At 45.6% G+C, this 22,474-nt stretch overlaps 1 protein-coding gene across 1 annotated transcript; it reads left to right on the top strand.

The window, feature by feature from the left end:
• LOC134406032 (sulfotransferase 1C2-like) lies at positions 1-22,201 on the top strand. The gene is made up of 8 exons (XM_063137267.1): positions 1-267; positions 7,168-7,342; positions 7,964-8,089; positions 8,187-8,284; positions 8,557-8,683; positions 10,889-10,983; positions 13,692-13,872; positions 20,028-22,201. The coding sequence occupies exons 2-8, from the start codon at positions 7,171-7,173 to the stop codon at positions 20,144-20,146; spliced, it is 918 nt and encodes a 305-aa protein (XP_062993337.1). The 5' UTR covers positions 1-267; positions 7,168-7,170; the 3' UTR covers positions 20,147-22,201.
• The last annotated feature ends 273 nt before the right edge of the window (positions 22,202-22,474 follow it).

The following is a 22,474-nucleotide window of genomic DNA, read 5'->3' as shown; positions in this document are numbered from 1 at the left end:
CCCACAGTTCTTCACAGCTGGGAACACTGCTGGACTTCCCCTTTTGACTGCTTTTCGGTTGTTGATAGATGCTGTCTGCAAGGGTGCTTTTCCCCCCTTGCAAATTGTCCACTGAAGTCAAGTCGTGTAACTGGAAGATCACTCTGTTCTGGGGAGGATATAAAAGTTTCCGCCCTCACCTCCTCTGTTTGGCTTTCCCTTCTACCAGAGGAAGAAATAATCTTTGCTATCTACTTCTCTCCCTGCTGCCCAGAAGAACACTTCAAGGTAAGTCCAACATTCTGTTCTTTAAATACCAAACAGGATTCTTATTATCATCTCTCTTTTCTCGCTCATGGCGGTTTTTCTAGACCGACATGACGGGCTTTGCCAGATCATGTTGTCTTTTACTGATTCAGGAATTTCCTGACTATTGAGCATGTTTTAAGTATGACTGCTTTCTGGAAGCTGGTATGAATGTATTTTGGTAGTCCCAGGTCCTGAAGGCTTTCTGTATAGTTTTTTGATGTAATGCCAGTGACTGATGTGACTTAGAATAATTGCAATCATTTCCTGTTGCCATAGTTCTTTAACTTAGATGGCCCCTGGTGTAGATTTCTCTCTGCCTTCCTCTTTCTTTTCTACAGCATTGTTGTTTTGTGTGTGTGTGTGTGTGTGTGTGTGTGTGTGAGAGAGAGAGAGAGAGAGAGAGAGAGAGAGAGAGAGAGAGAGAGAACAAACCAGCATGAGTAACCACAAACCTAGGCACCTCTGATTTGGTCTGACCAACAAAATCACAGTAATGCTGGAATCAGTCATAACTCAAATATTTGCATGGTCCTTTACTAACCAACTGTTGCTGCAATAAAATACATATTTTTTTAAAAAAAATCTAGGCAGGTCTGTCAATTTGCTTTAACCCTCCATGCTCAGCCCAGACTATCCCATTTTAGTACGGAGGGAGAAAGAGATATACCACTTGACAATGAAGTAGCTCTGCTCTTATTTATGCCTGCAAGCCGTAATCTTTCCCTCAAATCACTTTCCACAATGCATATATAAAGCAATCATTAAATCGGGACAAAGATTGCATCAAAGCAAGGACTTGAACTCTGAAACCTCTGGTTGAAGGCCAGGATGATCCATTGCACAACATGTGTGCTGTCACAGTCGCACTCAGAAGCCACCAGAAACATTTCCTTCCATGTGGCAACGGACGGACTTTCCACAGGAGATCCTGCTCACCACATGAATCACCACAGGGGAGAGCCGCCACAGAAAATCCTACATGATCATAGTAATCGATATGGCAAACAGCTGTTGCACATCATAGAAACCACATGGTGTGTGTGTGTGTGTGTGTGTGTGTGTGTGTGTGCAGCGACCTGGAAGCATTTCTGAAATCTTCTGTGCACCACTTGAGACAACACGATCAGAGCTTACTAATGTCTTCAAAACCATACATTAGGTCTGTGGGGGTGGATGTGGGGTTCATTCGCGGGGGGGGGGGAGGGCAGTGGAAGCCCAGGTCTTTACTCAGCAAAACACACAGAAAGGCCCCCAAAGGCAGCTGTCTTGACTTATCACAGCTCAAAGTGATGATGTAATGCACTTGTTTACCATCTAAAGCAGGGGTTCTTAACTGGTGGGGTATGCCTCCCCAGGGGAGGTTTGGACCGACTCCAGGGGAGGTGTGAGTAGGATGACCATATGACCAGATTTGCCTGGATTTGCCCGGGTTTTTGATGGCAAATCCGGGAGGGGGAGGGGAAATCTGGATTTGTTTTTCAAAGAGCAGCTCTAATGGGAATTAACAAAAATGCTTATAACTCCGTCATTTTTTAAGATAAAGACATGAAATTTGGCACAATGGTAGCTCTTAGGAAGGGCTTTAGTCATACCAAATCTGAAAAAGATCCGCTCATCCATTCATTTTTTAGGAATTTTTTAAAAAATTAGGTTTTAAAATTATTATTTTTAAAATGTCATTTTTAAAGATAAAGAGCTGAAAGTTGGCACCATGATAGCTTTTAGGTAGAGCTTTAGCCATACCAAATTTGAAACAGATCTGGGGCCAGTAGCAAACCCTGTTAACAACAACAGCAGCTTGCAATGAGTGAAGATACAGTCAGAAAAGATATTTGAGGGAAGGAGAGAATGTAACACAGAGAGTATAGCAAAAGCTTCAAAGTACAGCAAAACCTACAAAAGTAGGAGTGAGTGAAGTTAATTTCAGATACATTGAATCTCTCACTTGTTCTTTATTTCAGTGATTTTAACATTAAGATGTTATGTAGAACAGATTTGTCTTAAATGTGTGTTGTAAAATCAGACATGTGACCAAGGCTATATTCGGGTGGGCACGCCCCCTTGGTACTGGACACGCCCCCTTGGGGGCGACCATGTTGTCCTCCTTTTTGGTTTCCAAAATATGGTCACCCTAGGTGTGAGTAGCCTCTCAACTATAAATTGTTTATTTTACAAGTACACAGCAGTGCAGCTTGGCCCAACTTTATTTCTTTCTACTAATCTTGGGAGCTACGACGTAGCTCATTTGTACACCACGTGCGTTATTGTAGTTATCATTACCTGCTACACGTGCGTTAGCGTTTGTGAAGAACAATCAATCTTTCAAGGCAAGTGACTGCTTTGTTCTAAGTCACTTTCCCCCCCGGTTTATTGCAAAAAATAGAGCCGGGCCGAAAGTTTCGAAAAAAGTTCCATTTTTTGGCATTTTGTGGGGGGTGGGAGGAAAACAAAAATTCTGGAGAAAAAAGCTGGGGAAAGGAGAGGGTTTTTTTTTTGAGAATTTCTCCTTGGGGAAAGGGACAGGCTTTCCACCTTTTGAAGTTTAAGCAGTTGTTCCTTTCTTCTTTTAATTTTTAAAATATTTTTAAAAGCACCCCTTGAAAATGCAGCAGCCCAAGAGTTCTATCTGAATGCTGTTTGGAGAGGGTGAGGTCACATTGTCTCCAATTGCTGGCCTAGGAGCACAAGAGAAAAGGCCTATAACTCCCAGCATAGGCCTTTTCTCCCTAAACTTGATTTGATTTCTTCCATCAAAATCTTGATGAATTTTGGTGCTCTCAAGTGGCTGCATATCCTGTTCTGGCAAAGACAGCTATTTCATCATTAATTCCATTTCCAACCACCTATCTGTGTGAATCTGGATTTTTATTTATTTATTTATTACATTTATATACTGCCCAACAGCTGAAGCTCTCTGGGCGCTTCACAAAAGTTAAAACAGTAAACATTAAAAAGTATACAAAATTTAAAAACCATCAGACACATAAAAAACAACAGTATAAAAACATCAGTATCCATTTAAAAACAACAGTTCTGGGGTCCGTTAGAAAACAAACTTAGCGTTGTTAAATGCTGTTAACTCTTAAATGCTTTTCAACTCTTGTCAGCATAAAAACCAAAGCTAGAAATAGGTTGGATGCCAGAGATGATATGCACCTAGCATTGTCTAACATTGTCCCTCGAATAACTACTCTTGCTGAGCACAAACCACATTGAAGTTATTTTGAAGTTATCCTTCTTTTATGTGTGTAGCTATTAGAAATACTTTCTTTAAATACAGGATTTATTTCCACAAAACTGTTCATTGCTTGTGTTTGTTTTCATTTTATTGAATATGCATTTTTTTTAGTTGAGAGACAGAACTAAAAAATGCAAACTCGTCCTGCCTAAGCCTAAATTTTGGGCCATTAACACATGGGAGGCGTGGGTCATAAGATTTTTCACAAGGGAGGCGTGACACCAAAAAGGTTAAGAACCACTGATCTAAAGTGTCTCCCTCCCCTTGGTAAAATCATGAAGCCCAGAGTCTAAAATGATGTAAACTCACCACTGTGAATTCCCTGTTGGTTATTCTGTTCAATGATGGCTTCCTGCTCTGAACTGAACTAGCAAAGGGCCCTCCATCCAAAACCGCCATAGGCTTTGCTGACTGATCAGTTTATAAGTGTGTTGGGGGGGAGGAATAACCATGCCTCAAGGCCTAGTGTTCCTCAGCCTCCACTCCTCCAGTCTCCCACAGCTGCCCAGATTCTGAAAATGAAGGCTTCGAGGCTACTAATGATGAGCGAGTTGGTACGTGTGCCTGTAATGAGGAACCTGGATCAAGACGGGGGAGCATGGTGCACTTTGGACGTGTTGACACCAGTTAATCCAGTTTGAGCCAGTTTCCTGATTGAACGGAAACATAATACATTGCTGGGCTGTGCCTCACGTGAACCTTGTTGTTAAATCCTCCCCCTGCCAACCCCCACTTTCCTCTTCTGTTCCCCACACTTTAAGGTAGAGTAAAAGTCAGACTATAGGCTAGATCTACACTATTGCTTTATAGCAATATGGAAGTGCACTGATAACTGTTGGGGCACATTGCATATCCCATATACCGCTTTCATAGTGATATTCTAGATCTACACTTTGTGTCAAATCATTATGATCCCATCATGGTAACGTGTGGTAATATATGGTTTCTCTTGCACATTTATACCTTGAAGGACACACAATGAGATTTGTTGCGATATTTTTTGGTTAATGTGGAATGAAAAGCAAGAAATAACACTATGGAAGTTGTATATGGAATGTGTAATGTTTCCCAAGAGTTATCAGTGCACTTCAATATTGCTATAAAGTAGGGTGACCCTATGGAAAGGAGGACAGGGCTCCTGTATCCTTAACAGTTGTATTGAAAGGGGAACTTCAGCAGGTGTCATTTGTATGCATGCAGCACCTGGTGAAATTCCCTCTTCATCACAACAGTTAAAGCTGCAGGAGTCCTGCTCTCTTTTGTATCTGATCACTCTAGTATAGCTCCTGCAGCTTTAATTGTTGTGATGAAGAGGGAATTTCACCAGGTGCTGCTGAAATTCCCCTTTCAATACAACTGCTAAAGATACAGGAGTCCTTTCCTCCTTTTCATATGGTCACCCTGTATAAAGCAGCAGGGTAGATCTAGCCCTGCTTTTTATTCAACATTATCCAAAATACCGCAACAAATGTCTTTGACCCTGTTCAGACGACACACAAAGCCACAATGTTTAAACATTTTGAGCTAAAGATTATGGCTTAGTGGGTCATGTGAACTACGACGTAGCATGTTGTGGGAACCATTGCTAACCATGGTGGCGACATAATCATGGTTCAAACATTCTCACTAACCACTTGCTGCAAAAGGGCCAGCGGCCTAACCAATGGTTTAGCGTGTTGTCTGAATAGGTCCATTGTGTGTCCTGTGAGGTATAAATGCTAGGGTGACCGTATGAAAAGGAGGACAGGGCTCCTGTATCTCTAACAGTTGCATAGAAAAGGAAATTTCAGCAGGTGTCATTTGTATATATGGAGAACCTGGTGAAATTTCCTCTTTATCACCACAGTTAAAATGCAGGAGCTATACTAGAGTGACCATATTTAGAAGAGGTTAGGGCACCTGCAGCTTTATCTGTTGTGATGAAAAGGAAATTTCACCAGGTTCTTCATATAATACAAATGACACCTGCTGAAATTCCCTTTTCAATACAACTGTTAAAGATACAGGAGCCCTGTCCTCCTTTTCATATGGTCACCCTAATAAATGCGCAAGAGGGTGATAGCATTACCACGATGGGATCGTAAATGATTCAACACAAGATATCGATCTGGCCTTGGTAGCCCAGTTCACAGTCCATGTTTTAGAGCTTTATCACACCAGTGTTGTACTGTGCAATTTCTGCAAATTGCATGCAAAGGACTCATAATCTGCTTTTATTGTGAAGTACTCCCATGCATCCTGCTTTAATTGTGCTATAAAGCCCAAAGACCCACCCTATTTTGCTACTAGTTTTGGAGTGAATCATTTGTTGTTTTCTGAGCGGCCACTGGGGGCGCCGGAGCATGATTTGATATGTTTAAAGAAAAATTAAACAAATACTTACATCTGCGTAAGTTTTAAAGATAAAGACATCAAAATTGGTACAGTAATAGATATTAAGGAGAGCTTTAAGCATATTAAATTTGAATCGGATTGGGTCATCTGTTAATTTTTTACATTTCCCCCCTTAAACCCATTTCCTGGTATGCAAAGGATCTTAGGAGCGCTGCCGCCCAGGGTGTAATTTAGCTAGCAGCAACAACAACGCGGACAACTTAGCTCTGTATTGGATAATTCGAGGGAAACAGGTATGTGGGATGAAGCTATTAGAGTAGTGGTGGGCAGAAGGTAGATGTCCAGATGTTTTGGACTTCAACTCCCAGAAGCCCTTGCCAGCATGGCCAAAGGTCAGGATTACTGGGAGTTGAGGTCCAAAGTGCCTGGAGATCTGGTTTCTGCCCACCCCTGTGAAAGAGAGTTAAAGCACTTGGAGTGGAAAGTGGCTTAGCATGTCAGGTGGACTACAACTTAGCATGTCGTGGGAACCAACAGAGGTCACACGATATCATTACAGACACACGTGCACACATAGATTTGCAACCTCCTCAGCCCATTAGGAAATCCATACAGAGAAAACAGGGGAAGGGCTGGCAGAATGCCCAGTGCTAGCGTGAGAGCGAGCCCACTCAGAAGCGCACTGATTTCTCGGAAACATCCACACTGTTCCAAGATCCAGTGCCATGCAGAAACCTCAGGAAGAGGGGGCGGGGAGAGGAAGGCAGAGGCAGAGGAAAGAAAAGTTCATTTAGAATCATAGAATAGCAGAGTTGGAAGGGGCCTACAAGGCCATCGAGTCCAACCCGTCCAAGGAGATCCAAGATGGTCCAAGGCCATCGAGGTCACAGTCCAAGGAGGGAGGGAGTTGACAGGTGAGAGTCCCATTTTACTCATGTTCAGGAAGATAGTGCTGGAGGGAAAGGGCCCTGGCTGCCTAGGTCAGCTTTCCAAGTGCCGATCCTTACGTAGCTAAAATGGCACAATTCATGCACAAGAAGGAGATACGAGCAGATTTGAGGGAATCTCAAGTTTAGCAGAAACAGATTACATTTTTTAGGGTGGTAATCCCCAAATCGAGAGGTAGAAGAACCCCCAAACAGCCTGCTCAGTGGTGACAGATAACTGGCGAGGAGGGGCAAAGGATAGGAATGTCCCGAAACAGGGTACGCCTGGCCGGCCAGAACCCTGAACAGGAGTGCACCACGCTGCAACACTTTGCTGCAGGTCCCACTTGTCTTGTACTCACCCTTTTCCTGTCCTGGCAGGTGATGGGTAATGAGTCCCGGCTTGCAGATTTGGACCCCAAGTCAATTACGCGTGAAAAGCTGGTGGAGACTGAAGGAATCCCTTTGCTGGAGAGTACTGTGAAGAACTGGGATTCCCTCTGGGGCTTTAAAGCTCGGCCTGATGACCTTCTCATTTCCACTTACCCCAAAGCAGGTAAATAGTGAAGGAAGAGGAGAAATTAGGGGCCAGGGACTGGCATAGCAGTGGGGAGATAGCCATGGGGAACAAGAGCAGGGCCTGCCCTACCATGAAGCAGTAGGAAGCTGGCACAGTAGGCAGTGGAGTTTGGGAAGAGTGGTGCTCTCCCCCCTCCAAAGGGTCTGCTGCTGCTTCGTCCTGCTGGCCGCCTGCAGCCAGCAGCAGCCATTTGCTCGTCCACTCACCAACCTGCCTTGGTTTCTAGCCCCACTGGCCAGCCGGCTTACTTTCCCTCTCACAGGCCCGTGCGCTGTCTGTAAGGTCTTTCTGGTTTCAGGAGCTGTGCTGCACCTGCACGAGGCTGGGCAATCATGAAAAGGCCCAGAAGTTCCAGGATACTTTGCTGGATGTGCAGTAGTAGGCCAGGGTGTGGGAGAAGAATAGGAGGCTATGGGGAGGGGGTGGAGGCTGCAGGAAGAGGAGGTGGTCACAATGGGGGAGGCGGCAGCATGGCGGGTCCCACTTCAGGCGGTGTCATGGGCTAGGCCTAGACAGGAGATATGGGGTTTGGGAACCTGAAGGCCACTGGTTGAATTATGGGATCTCCACATTACTTCTTCAATTCGGTCTCGTCAGGGACAACCTGGATCCAAGAAATTGTGGACATGATCCAACACGGAGGAGACAGACAGAAATGTGCCCGGGGGCCCATCTACCAACGGCATCCCTTCATAGACCTGTCTCCTCCGAACGTACCCACGGGTGAGTAGCAGGAACTGCCTTGAGGAGATGGTGGGTGAAGGAGAGCGAAAGCTTTCCTCAGCACAAAGCTGAATGTCATCCCCCTCTGGTGTCACAGGCGTGGAAGAGGCGGAGGCGATGCCCTCTCCGCGCACGCTCAAAACTCACCTCCCGGTCCAGCTGCTGCCGCCTTCCTTCTGGGAACACAACTGCAAGGTAAGGGCAACTGGGAGTGAAGCTGGTGGGGAGGACACATCTGAGCCAGGGCTTCATCTCAAGCCAGGAGAAGGTGTAACGCAACAAAAGGAAAGAGCGACCATGTGCAAAGTGTGTGTGTGTGCGTGCTTGAGTGCGTACACACTTTCCTTGAAGGAATTGAAAACTCCTGGGGGTGGGGAAGGAGGGGCCAGGAATTTTGCACAGTGGAGCAGGGTATGGAAACAAAAGTCTTGATCTTAGGGCTTCCATGTTTTCTGTCCTTTCTCCAGATCATATATGTTGCCAGGAATCCCAAGGACAACGCAGTTTCCTACTTCCACTTCTGCCGCATGAACCAGGGGATGCCAGAGCCGGGGAACTGGGACCAGTTTCTGGAGGATTTCCTTGTTGGGAAGAGTGAGTGGAAGCCACAGAAAGTGGAGAAATAAGAAATAGGATTGGGGTTTCCCCAAAGACAGTTTCCTTGGCCTCTGCCAGACTTCCTGCCCCTCCGGATTCATGTAAACATTTTTTTTTTTAAGTGGGAGGCTGGCATGCTACAAGAGGATAATGAGAGTGATACCACTCAAACCACAAGGATATCAAAATAGCTTTCACAAATGAACACCTCAGAAATTTTTACAAATTTTTACAAATATACAAAATACAGGCACAACAACATTCCACAAAGCCTGCAATATCAACATACAATCTACACGGGTGAACCACTCACATGAAGCGTCACTCTCATTACACTGTTGATGCTACAAGAGGATGCACAATCCCCCAACACCATCTTTAGTTGCAATTATGCCTCTAGGCCCCATGAGGGCCCCGGAAGTAGGGCGACCATATGAAAAGGAGGAATGTGCTTCTGTGTCTTTAACAGTTGTATTGAAAGGAGGATTTCAGCAAGTGTCATTTGTATATATGGAGAACCTGGTGAAATTCTCGCTTCATCACAACAGTTAAAGCTGCAGGAGTCCTGCCCTCTTTTGTATCTGGTCACTCTAGTATAGCTCCTGCAGCTTTAACTGTTGTGATAAAGAGGGAATTTCACCCGGTGCTGCACGCGGACAAATGGCACCTGCTGAAATTCCCTTTTCTATACAACTGTTAAAGTTACAGGAGCCCTGTCCTCCTTTCCATATAGTTAGCCTACCCAGAGGCATTCTTAGAAAATCAAAATGGCAGATAGTTGTAGCCAACGCTTTGTTTTGAAGCTCTCCCAGCTGCCAAGGAAAGAAAAAGAAAAAGTGTGTGTTCAAAAGGGGGATTTTGTGCTTTGGAGTTCAGACACAACCTCTGTTTTGTATGTAGGTCTTGGGCAAGTCCCTCCCTGCCCCCCACCACCTTCCTTGCTTTCTAAGAAATGGTGGCCATTTTGTGAAAGGGACAGCCCTACCCCAATGACAGCCATTTTGGGACTATCCCCATGACACTCTCTCAAAATTACAAATGTGCTCACTGACCCAAAAAAAGTTGGAGGGGTGGGGGGCTGGAATAGAAGACAAGGACCATGATATCAGGGCACCTCTTTGACATCATGGGATGGATGTCAAAGGAAGGCCTGGATCTCTGACCTTAGTCTCCCACTTTATTTTGAAGGAGGAAATGGAGACTAAAATTTTCCACCAGAGGAGGGAGCCTGCAAAGCTCTTGACTGTTTTCCTCCCAAGCTTGAAAAACTATAGGCCAGATATCCCTAGATTTGCCTTCCAGATGTGTTGGACTCCAACTCCCATCATTCCCAACCAGCATGGCCAAGGGCTGGAAGATGCTGCTAGCAGCCTTCCTCAACCTGGGGCGCTCCAGATGTGTTGGACTACAACTCCCAGAATGCCCCAGCCAGCTGGCTGGGGCATTCTGGGAGATGCAGTCCAACACATCTGGAGCGCCCCAGGTTGAGGAAAGCTGTGCTAAAAGCTGTATTTAGGGCAGAGAAAGGAAAAGGGGAGGCTGAGGCCAACCAGTAGCACACTGTTCATTCTCCTGCGTCGTGTCTATTACTCTGCTTTGCCTCCTGATTGCCTCCAAAACCCAAAGGATCACTGCTGCAAAGCAGAGTCGAAAAAGTTACACAGCAGGGGAAAATCCTGGGTTAAATCCAAGCGCTGGTGGGGTGGGGGTGGGACAAATATTGAGGGGCCGACATAAAGAACAGAGCAATATAACCCTGCCACAATGTACAATCCAGGGTTAAGAAAGGGGTTGAAAAAGTGGCCCTACCGGTTGTAGCAGCTTTACATATGGATTCCCCATACTTTCGTTCCCTGACTTACCTCACAAGGCGGCATTATGAGGCCTGTCAAGCCCGCCCCCCTGCTCTGCGTCCCCAGCCTACCCTACACCGGGATCCACCCTGGTACACCCACTTTCTACGCCCCAAACTGAAGCCAACACTGACAGACAGGAAACAACAGTGGTGACATTGGACCAATGAGAAAAGTCATGGTAAATTGACACTTTGAAAAACCGCAGTTTTGGAGGGGGGTGGGGAGGAGCCTGATGTGGTTGTGAGTTGGCAGCTGCGCCATATAAACAACGCAGTGCCACTGCGCAGGCCACGATGGGGTCTTAGGAGCCATACAGACAAGCCCCTGCTCTTGTGTCTCTTCATAGTCACCTGGGGATCTTGGTTTGACCACGTCCGTGGTTGGTGGGAGGCTAAGAAGCGTCACCCGATCCTCTACCTGTTTTTTGAAGATATGAAAGAGGTAAGACATTCACACGCACACACATGCCAAGCACCATGCAAATTTGGGATGGTGAGGGACATTTACACTTGCTTGAGGACCAGGCATCAAGGGAGACCCATTCTGCAACGGGATTACAATGAGGGGAAAAAATGAGATTAAATTGGCCCATGGGCCAAATTCAGCCATTTGGGGCTGCCTACAAGGCCATTCTCCTTCCCCAAGCCACAGCCCTTTGCCCCAACCATGGATCATTTCCCAGCTTTTGCACTGTTTTTGCCCATTCTAAAAGGTTGAAATGCCTCTTCTAAGGCTTAATTACTAGTACTGGTGTAAAGCTCATGTCGTCATGGGCGCTAATAATCCTGCCCCTTTCCTGCTTTTGTGCCCCTCAGACCTCTCAGCACAGAGGGGCTCATGAATAATGTAAATCAGGCTCACGCGTAGTGAATTCCCCCCTCCCTCATGCGCCCCGATTGGTCAGCTCCCTCCCTGCTGGTGGCAACAACCCAACCGCATGGCTGCACCCGGAGTCTGCCTTGACGCCACACTGATTGGCCAAGCAAGGCTGTCTGTCATCCCCACTGGCGGAGGGGCTGCCCTACCTGTTTGGCACGGAGGAAATTAGTTGCCATTAAAGCTTGAGCTTTGGATTTTTTTTTTCAAAGTTTCAAAATTTTCTGCACATTCACACTACTCAAGCTTCAAACAAACATCAACAAAAAGGGAGAAAAATCAGCCTCGTAGATCAGTCTGTTAAGCCTTATACTACTGTATTCGTATAGACAATTCTGGCCCTGTTCCATTTTGCCTTCAGTTGGGGGGCTGCATTGGTAGCAGTGGGACCTTTTGGAGGCTGCACCCTCCGGGAGCCATATATGTACACGCCAATTCACACGCATAGCCTCCCCACACCACAGACATGCACATCTCTATTCACAAACACACACACACATTCTCTCTCTCTCTCTCTCTCTCTCCCCCACATCCACACACCCACTCGCACCCACAAATATATACACACATACCCATTTATACATACAGGCACAGGCCACAGACACACATATCTCCACTCATTCTCTCTCAGTCATAACCCACAAACAGCCCCCAGACACACACACATACTCCATATAGATACACACACACACACACACACACACACACACACACACACACACACACGTTCATACACCACAGACACACATATCCCCGTCTCTCTTGCCCCCCAAACACTCCCTGACACACCACACCCACATCCACCCCTCTCTCTCCCCCCCCCCCCCACAAATACACACACACACACCCCAGAGGCGCAAACGTATTCATATACACATACTCAGGATCGCTGAGGGGCAGGGGAGAGGGGCTTTACCCTCCCCTCTCCACTCCAGTGAACAGGAACATCGTTTCCCTTTTGCCATTAGCTACAGGGAAACAGAGAACATTCTCATGATTACCAGGTATGAGAAACAAAGGCCTTTGCTAGACCAGAGGTTATCCCGGGCTGATACGAGGGATCGCCCCTGTGCGTCCAGATGATGCACAGGGGATCCCAGGCTCAGGCAGGGATCAACCCTGCCTGGCCCTGGGATACAGCCCTACACTTTGGGCCCGGTTTTTCATGTGGTCTTGGGCTGAGCCCGAGACCGTGAGTTTGTGGCCCATTTCCGCAGCTTTTCCCGGTTCCGCACAATCACTCGCGGAGGAGCTGCACCCATCGGGGGCAGGGTGGGGGGAGTGGGGGATTCTGTTTTTTAAAAAATAAAATAAAATAAACTTACCTTTTCGCTCGTGTGCAGCCGGCCCTTTAAAGGAAAAAACCAAAACGCCGGGCGCGACGGGTCTATTCTTGACCTCGTCACATCTGACGTATAGACTAGCGCGACAGCCCGTGATAGTTGCATCGCGGGCTCTCCCCTCCCTCTGCCGCGCATCTACCGGTAGGTCTAGCAAAGGCCAAAGAAAAGCCATGACTTGCTTAATGTTTATTTACTCTACTTCTTAGCTCTCTTTCAAGACCATTAAGGAAATGCGGGGCCGGGGCGGGGCGGTAAAGAGGTTGTAATTCAGCAGTGCTTCTTAGATAGCCCTTTCCTCTAAAAAGAAACTCTGCTGCTAAAGTGCTCCAAGCGTAGGAGTTTAGCGATGGAAGTGATCCTGGAGGTCATCTAGTCCTGCTCAAGGCAGGGATTTTGCCAAGCACAGCATCCCTGCGAGATGCCCATCCAGCCTCTCCTTCAATCCTTCCAGCAAAAGAGAGCCTCCTTCCTCCCAGGGGCGTCTGCTCCCCCATCCAATGGCTCATGCCGTTAGGATGTTTCTCCTGATGTTTAGCCCAATTCTGCTTCCCTGCTGTTCCACCCATTCATTCCAGTTTTGCTCTCTGGAGCAACGGAAAACAAGCATGCCCCACCTTCTGAATTCAGGGTGACCATCAGCCAGAGTGGTGTAGTGGCTAAGGTGTTGGACAGGGAGTCAGGAGATCTGGGTTCTAGTCTCCACTCGGCCATGGTAACCCACTGGGTGATTTTGGGCCAGTCACAGACTCTCAGCCCAACCTACCTCACAGGGTTGTTGTTGTGAGGATAACACAGAGAGGAGATGTACACTGGCTTGGGTTCCTTGGAGGAAAAAAGGTGGGATATAAATGTAATAAATAATAATAATTAAAAAACCAAACACAAAGGTCACAAGTGTATCCTGAAAACTCCCAATATCCCTCTCTCTAGGATCCAGCCCGGGAAATCCGGAAAGTAGCCCAATTCCTGGGCCTACAGCTCTCGGATGTGGTTCTGAACCGGACTGTGGAGCATACGAAGTTTGAGACCATGAAAGCTAACGCGATGGTGAATTACAGCACGCTTCCTGCTTTCTTAATGGACCAAGCTGTGTCACCCTTCATGAGAAAAGGTGGGTGACAGAGAAGAAGCTCAGTTCCAGTCAACATCTGATGGGAGAGGAGTCTGGTGGCCAGGGACAGGGGAGGAATTGATTAAGCTCACATTTTAATGTGAATTCACCTAATTTGGCGCCTTGAGAACTGAAACTCAGTTATCCTTCAAAGTTCGCGCTTCTCTGAATTTTGCAACGGAGTTCTACAAGCAGAAGATGCACACGAAATCCTGTATATTAGGGAAAATAACTTTTAAAGGTGCATTATATTTGGAAAGGTGCTTGCAAAAGAGAAGAAGAGTCTATTAGGCTAAAATGGATACAAAAATTATTGATTGAATATTGATTTAGTTAGAAGTATTTTCATTCTGCTTCTCAGCTGAAAAGGTTCCTGGAGTGGCTTACATGGAAGCAGTAAAATAAGATAGATAGTTGCTGCCTGCAGGCTTAGAATCTAAAAAGGCATGATGCACAAGGAAAAAAGGATGGGGAGGGGAGAGGAAAAACCCGAAGTAGTCTTTTAGCAGAGCTGGTGGAATGGCCCAGTTTCTCCCCTCGTCATCTACAGGACATGTACATATTAGGAGAAATATGCAGAAAAATGCTTATGAATTTTCATGCAAACTTTTTTAAATTGAAAAAAAAAAAAGAATCTCAAAAGTTCCCTTCAAACTGAATTTAAGGATGGAGAAATTCTCAAATTTTGAGATGAAACAAATTTAAGATTGGGAACACGAGAATCCAAAATGGACAGATGTGTCCATCCCTGCCTGTGGGATGAATGGACAGTGGTGAAAAAGCGAGCAAGGCATTGTTAATAGTCAAGTTGAGGTAGGGCGACCTGCCTGCTTTTGTATCTGGTCATGCTAGGCAGGTCTCCTGCAGCTTTAATTGTAGTGATGAAGAGGGAATTTCACCAGGTGCTGCATGGTGAAATGACACCTCCTGAAATGTCCCTTTTGGTGCAACTGTTAAAGATACAGGAGCCCTGTCCTCCTTTCCGTAGGGTCACCCTAAGTTGAGGGTACCAGCATCAAGTTGAGCTGTGTTGTAGAAAGCCCGCCGTGAGCTAGAACACTTTAAAGCCATTTTGGACTGAGAAAATGGTTAAGGGTGCAACCCTACACATGTTTAGACAGGAAAAAAAGACCTATGACTCCCAGCATGCCTCAGCTGGTATGGCTGACTGGGGAATGCTGGGAGTTGTAGGACTTCTTTTTCTGTCTAAACTGGCCTAGGATTTCACCCTAAATGGGTACGAATAAATGTGGATTACAGCAGCATTCCCCATCATGTTGGACTGCAACTCCCATCATGCTGGCTAGGAATGATGGGAGTTGCAGTCCAACACCTCTGGAGAACATAAGGTTAGATAAGGCGGTATTACAGGGTAAAGGCTAATCATGCAAGCGATGTGTGTGTTTGTTTCACCTACTCCATTACGTGACAGTGAACATTCTTGGCTTCTTTCGGGAAAGGGAGAGCAGAAAGTCAGTTTTGCTTTCAGCTTTGGGAAGGTGCCAGGAGTATCTGGAGGGCAGTAACGGAACATCTAGGACTGCCAGTTATTTTAGTAGCCCAGACTCCTGTGCTTTTAACAGCAAATCTCTCGGCAGATATGGGATAATAATAATAATAGTAATAATAATAATAATAATAATAATTTCTTACCCACCTCTCCCTCTGGATCGAGGCAAGGAACAACATCAAATATAAAAATACTATAAAATATATAAAACTGATTTAAAACATATAAAAGTACTACCTTACTAAAATAACAGCCAGACATTTTAAAATTCGACTGGGCAGGCCTGCTGGAAGAGATCCTGTTCCGCTCTGTGTGGGAGTGCTTCCAGATGGGAGGTTCCCAGTGTGACTGGCCAAAAGGCAACGCACAGCTGTTCCAGTGGGAAGTTGAAGACGATGACGTCTGGCTCCCTGTAAAATTCCGTAAACGTGGCAATTGCACATTGAAAGCCTCCGTGTTCATTTCTGCAGAGCCATATCCTGTTAAATGCACACGTTCAGGACATGCTGCTCATTTTTGGTGGGATTGGTCACTCATATCAAACATCTGAAATTCTCAAGCTAGCCCCTCCGTGAGCTCCTTCCCCCTCCTCTGTAAGCCTGCTTCCCCCTCTTCCCAAAGCTAGCTTCCCCCTTCTCTGTAAGTCTGTTCTCTCTCCTCCATAAGCTCCTTTCCCCTCTTCCCTAAACCTCATTCCCCCTCGATTGAAAGGCCCTTCCCTAGGGTGACCATATTTTGGAAACCAAAAAGGAAGACAACATGGCTGTCCCCAAGGGGGCATTCCCAACAACGTGCCCAGCCCCCAAGGGGGCGTGCCAACCCAAACATGGCCTTGGTCACATGTCTGATTTCACAGCACACAATTAAGACAAACCTGTTCTACATAACTTCTTAATGTTAAAATCACTGGAATGAAGGACAAGTGAGACATTCAATATATCTGAAATTAACTTAACTCATTCCTACTTTTGTAGCTTTTGCTATACTCTGAAGCTTTTGCTGTACTCTGTGTGATACAGTCTCCCCTTCCTTCAAATATCTTTTCTGGTTGAAAATCCTTCACTGGATGACCATAGTCTAACCTTTCCTAACATTTACCTTTCTCATATCCATACACACACATCCAGCATACTGCTACTACTGAACAAATGAAGCAGTTGACAAGAACAGAAAAATCTAGTACAACAAACAAGCAACCAAGTATTCAGAAAGAGTATAAAATATTTTATTTATTTATTTATTACATTTCTATACCGCCCAATAGCCGGAGCTCTCTGGGCAGTTCATATTTCCCTGCAAATGTTAGCCATGGAACAAAATGGACTAAAGGCTAGCACCTCTTAGCTTGTTTCAGCTTCAACCAGACATAACAGTCAAAACCAACCAAGAAAAACACAGCTACCTCATTGACATAGCAATACCTAGTGACAAAAATGTTGCAGAAAAGGAAGAGGAAAAGAGAGAAAAATATACACCACTGGCTATGGAAGTTAAAGAACTATGGCAACAGGAAAAAGTTAAAATTATTCTGTTATTCACATCAGTCACCAGCATCACATCATTATTTTTTTTACAGAAAACCTTCAGAAATTAGGCATACCAAAATACATGCATGCCAACATCCAGAAAGCAGTCATACTTAAAACATGTTCAATAGTCAGGAAATTTCTGAATCAGTAAAAGACAGCATGACTTGGCAAAGCCCATCATCATGTTCATCTAGAAAAACCACCATGAGCAAGAAAAGAGAGATTGATGATGATGATGATGATGATGATGATAATGGCAATTTATTGTTTTATACTGTATGCTTTTATCTGTACGCCACTCTGAGATCTTAATGATATAGGGCGGGATATAAATGTTTTAAATAAATAATAAATAAATAACCCTGTTAATTTAAAAAAGATTTTTAAGAAGGATGAACAATTATCAGCAATTTTTACAAAATATATGTCATGCCAATTATATCAAACAAATTGGAGAGGAAGGTCTATGGGTCAAAATGCATTATTTAATAAGAATATCAACTCCAAATCATCACCCCCAAGTCGCACACAGAAAACTACAGCTATCCTACAACACACAATGCAAACATGTTCATAGTTAAACAACCAGGCATCCCATTCAGACATCATCACATCAATACACTCACACACTGCCAGCACACACACACACACACACACACACACACACACACTCAGGATCACCCACTCCAAAACACACACACACATGTATCCATTCATAGTCAAACAACCAGGCATCCCATTCAGACATAAATACACTCATACACTGCCAGTACGCATGCACACACTCAGGACTGCGCACTCCAGAACACACGCACAAACACATCCATTCACTCAAACAACCAGGCACCCCATGCACCCCATTCACCCATACACTCTCTCTCTCACACACACCTCAGTCTTACCTCCTACTTACTTCTTCTCTTACTTCTTCTCCTACTTGCTTCTTCTCTTGCTTCTTCCTTTGTCCTCCAACCTCCCTCCCAAGGCCGATGTGGCCTTCTCCTTGGCTGGTGCTATCGTGTTAACCAAGGAGAAGGCCAGATCGGTGCCCGGGGGGGGGGAGGCCGCTGTCCTAGAAGTCCGAGAACGCATCTTCCAGCCTCCCCTCCCCGGTCGATCCAGGCCTTCTCCTTGGCCAGCGGGATCACATCAGCCAAGCAGAAGGCCAGATCGGCACTGGGAAGGGCTGGAGGACACGTTCCAGAAGTCCTTCTAGGCCCTCCCAGCACCAATCCTGACCTTTGCTTTCCTGGTAAATTTGGGCCCTGTCCTGGTTGCCCCAGAGAGCCTCGTTTTTCCAGAGATCTCTGGGATTTCCCCAGTCATCTGGTCACCCTACCCTTCCCCCTCCTCTGTAAGCCTGCTTACCCCTCCATAACCCCTTTCCTCCCTCCTCTATAAGCCTGCTTTGCTTTCCCCTCTATCCTAGGCCTGCTTCTCTGTCTTGTTTCATTTCTAACTACCAATTCCTGCTGAATGATGTTGCATATCAGTCTCAGATGCTTGTATTTTCCCACGGTTTTTGAGGTTTTGCAAGGCCATCCAACTGCAAGCGTATGGGAAGGCACTTCTTCCTTCTGGCTTCTGTCCCGATAATTGCTTTCTGTGCAACATCAGTGAATTGCCTTTTAATTAATCCATTCCATTTCCTCATGGCTGAAGGAAGGAAGCTTAACTGGTTCTCTCTAATTTGTTGCTTCTTTGTCATCTTTATTGCAAAGTAACACTGTTTTCTAGGAAAAGAAAACGAATGAGAGGAAATCCGAAATTATTTAATGGCTAAATATTAACCAGTAATTAATTAACAGGAAAGAGTTAATTAAGGAATAAGTAAGAGGGCCAATCACTAATGCAGCATCACTGCTGTATGGATGTTAAAATCTAATTAAAGTTGCGGGCAACCTTTGTTGGATGGGATCTTGACTATTTGTTTGGATGTTGCCTGACAATATATAGCATTATATCAGGGCTGGCACTCCTAATAGGCAAAGTGAATCCTCTACCTCAGGCGGTACAATGGGAGGGGTGGCAAATTGCACCCCGCCCCCTGAAGGGAAAGTCAGCCACAGTGGTAGCAATGAGGGGAGTGTTGAGCTCCATCCTCCTGCCTCAGGTGGCGGGATACCTTGTGTTGCCACTGTGCTACATTCAGTTTCATGTGTAATGAATGTGCTTATTAAGTGTGCTCTCTGCTGATGGCAGAAAACCAATGCCTCCGCAGTACTGAGAGAGCTAATGGAGAAGCAATGGGCAGCTGCAGTCTACAGGAAGGAGTTGATTGTCTGCTTAAAGTCTCTGTTTGAGGAGGACAAGACTAAGGCCCAAGAGGTTGGAATGAAGCCTGATATATACTGGGCCTGTTCAGACAACTTGCTAAGCCAAGGTTAGGCTGCTAACTCCTTTGCAGCAAAGAGTTAGTGAGTGTGTTTAAACTGTAGTTATGTAGCCACCATGGTTAGGAATGGTTCAGTCTTCCAGAATTTAAGAAAGCCATAAAGACTGATCTCTTCCAGCAGGCCTACCCAGTTAAATTTTAAGATGCCTTTTAATAATGTGCTGCTTTTAATCATGTATTAGTTTTAAATGTTTTAATCAATTATATGTATTTTATGGTGTTTGCATTTGTGTTGTACCCCGTCTCGTTCCAGAGGGAGAGGCAGGTAACAAATAAATAAATATTATTATTATTATTATTATTATTATTATTATTATTATTCACATGACACGCTAAGCCACTGTAATTAAGCGTTTTGAGCTAACCATTATGGCTTAGTGTGTTGTGTGAACCATGACTTAGCATGTTGTGTGAACCGTTCCTAACCATGGTGGATATGTAATCATGGTTTGAACAAACTCACTAACTGTTTGCTGCAAATGGGTAAGCGGCTGAAACATGGCTTAGCGTGTCATTTGAACAGGGTCACTGAGTGATTGCCCTGGAACATTTCCCAGAATCCTTTGCAGTGGAACTTGCTTCCCACTGAGGGAAGTGGCAGACAAACAGATGTGGAAGTTAGGAAGTTTGAATCCCTCTGGGTTGGAATAGCCAAAAAGGAGGACAGAAAGAAACCTGGATTGCTGAGTGACTTTTCCTGGATTGTTTTCCCTGCCTGCAGGCACTGTGGGAGACTGGAAGGAGCACTTCACGGTGGCTCAAAGTGAACGGCTGGATGACATCTATATCCAGAAACTGCAGGGCAGTGACTTGACTTTCCGCACCCAGTTAGAAACATAACTCTGCGCTTCTCACCAAGAAGACATCCACCAAAACACACAAGGGTGGTTTTTTCCCCTTTTTCCTTTAATGAAAAAAGCCCTGAAGCCACAAGCAAAGGGAGGGGGGGAAACTTGACATATGCCTTTTTGTATTCCTCTGGTAAACAGGCTCACAAGGTCTCTTGCTCTAATTTAATCCACTGAAGGACACCAAACAAAGCTCCTGCATTTGTCATCTTGGCATATGGAGGGGCAAAGGTCAGAGTGTTTCGTCACAGACTGCCAGGACTCCTGGGTTCTCCACTGGCAAACATGGCTTCGGCAGGGATGGACAAGCTGCAGCAGGTCCATGCAGCCCTCTGCCTAATTTCAAAAGCCCTTTGCATTTGATCAGATCAGACCTCTTGCAAGAGTGAACTATCCCTTCTGTGGCAACTTACTCCGTGGGAGGGAAGGGGGGAGGGAGAGAAAGAGAGAGAGAGAGAAAAGGGTGGCAGAAAGTGAGAGAAAAGGGGTGACCCGCCCTCTTTTGCCTCTGGCTCTGCCCATGGCTGGTTTCGGCCCTGCTCACCAGTGACATGTGGTCCCCGACAGTTTTACCCGTGAGGGAATGTGGTCCTTTACGGGGGGGGGGGGAGGGAAAGGTTGCCCATCCCTGATTTAGGGGGCTGAAGTAAGTGGGGGATGGAAATCAGGGGTTCTTTGGCAACTGATGTCATGCAATACCTCTACACAAACACACAATTATTTCCACACAGGGTTAAACCTGAAACAGGCAATCAAAATGATCAAAGGGCTGGAGCAACTCCCCTATGAGGAAAGGTTATGACGCTTGGGCCTTCTTAGCTTAGAAAAAAGGCAAGTAAAGTGGGGACATGATAGAAGTTGCATAATTATGGCTGTGGATAGCAAGATATTTTCTCCCCTTCTCTTAATAGTAGAAACCAGGGGTCATCCCATGAAGCTGAACGATGGGAGATTAAGGAGAGAGAACGGGAAGGACTCATTTGCACACAGTGCCTAGTTACACTTTGCTTCGACAAGATGGAGTGGTGGCCACCAAGATGAAGTGGTGGCCAGCAAGATGGAGTGGTGGCCACCAACTTGGACAGTTTTAAAAGGGGATTAGACAAATTTATGGAGGGTGAGGGTTTCAGTGGCTACTAGTCATGAATGCTGTACATTACTGCCTTCAGTCTTGGAAGCAGTATGCCTCTCAATAACAGTTGCTAGGAAATACAGCGAGTGCTATTGCTTTTCTGTCCTGTTTTTAGGCATCCCATTGGGGCATCTGGTTGGCCACTGTGGGAACAGAATTCTGGCCTAGATAGGCCCTCGGTCTGAACCAGGACAACTCCTGTGTTCGTATACCATAAAAACCCCAGGTCTGCCATCAGTAGAAGCTGGTGGTTCCGATTTCAGTAGGGTGGAAATCCATTCTGGGTTTCACTCTGAAACAGGCAGAACTCTAGCTATTCAAGGTGCTGAAACCCATCCCCAAAATAGGGGCATGGATTTTATATATGGAGGAGAGGCCTCGTTTCCAGAGCTTCCTTTAAATTCCTTATCCAGTGGAATAGGCGTGTTTGCCGAGCGGTCCAGTGCATGGGTAGGCCAATGTCCAGACTAGGGCAGGGATAAAGAGGGAAAGGCACCATAAAATGGAACCAGTTACCTAGGGAGGTGGTGGCCTCTATCACACTAGAGGCATTCAAGAGGCAGCTGGACAGCCATCTGTCAGGGATGCTTTAAGGTGGATTCCTGCATTGAGCAGGGGGTTGGACTCAGTGGCCTTATAGGCCCCTACCAACTCTACTATTCTATGATTCTATGAACTGGTGTCACGACACAGGACTCCCACACCAGGCCTTGACGCACACAAACCCTCCTCAAGCCAAGCGCCACCACTTGAACAACCTGAGGGTAGGGTAAAACGCAACCTTTCCCTCATATGAGAGGGTAAAGGCTAGAATCTGAAAAGGTTTTACTGTGTATGTAATAAGCTGAAGATTATATATAAGGTGTTTACGATAGTATCTGTAGAGCCGGTGATAAAGCCAAGAAGACACGTGGTTTGGGGTAACAAAATAAAATAATTTTTGTTTGTTTGTTTAACAGATCTTAGTTACTTCAAATTCAATTAACCTGCTTAATCTACTAATTTTAATAAAAAACAGTAATCTTGTCGCTTAAAATCTTATCTCCTTTCACTCTCTCCACACCACTGACAATCCTAACTAACATTCCCAACCAACCAACTCCCACTGTAGACTCCCCCCATTTATACTCCTCCCCCTTTCACAGCATCATCAGCCACACCCACTCAGTCCAACATTCTGCACTCACT

Source organism: Elgaria multicarinata, chromosome 11, assembly GCF_023053635.1.
Source record: "Elgaria multicarinata webbii isolate HBS135686 ecotype San Diego chromosome 11, rElgMul1.1.pri, whole genome shotgun sequence".
NCBI lineage: Eukaryota > Metazoa > Chordata > Lepidosauria > Squamata > Anguidae > Elgaria > Elgaria multicarinata.
Note: the sequence above shows the minus strand (reverse complement) of the source record. Positions and strands in the feature narration are given on the sequence as shown.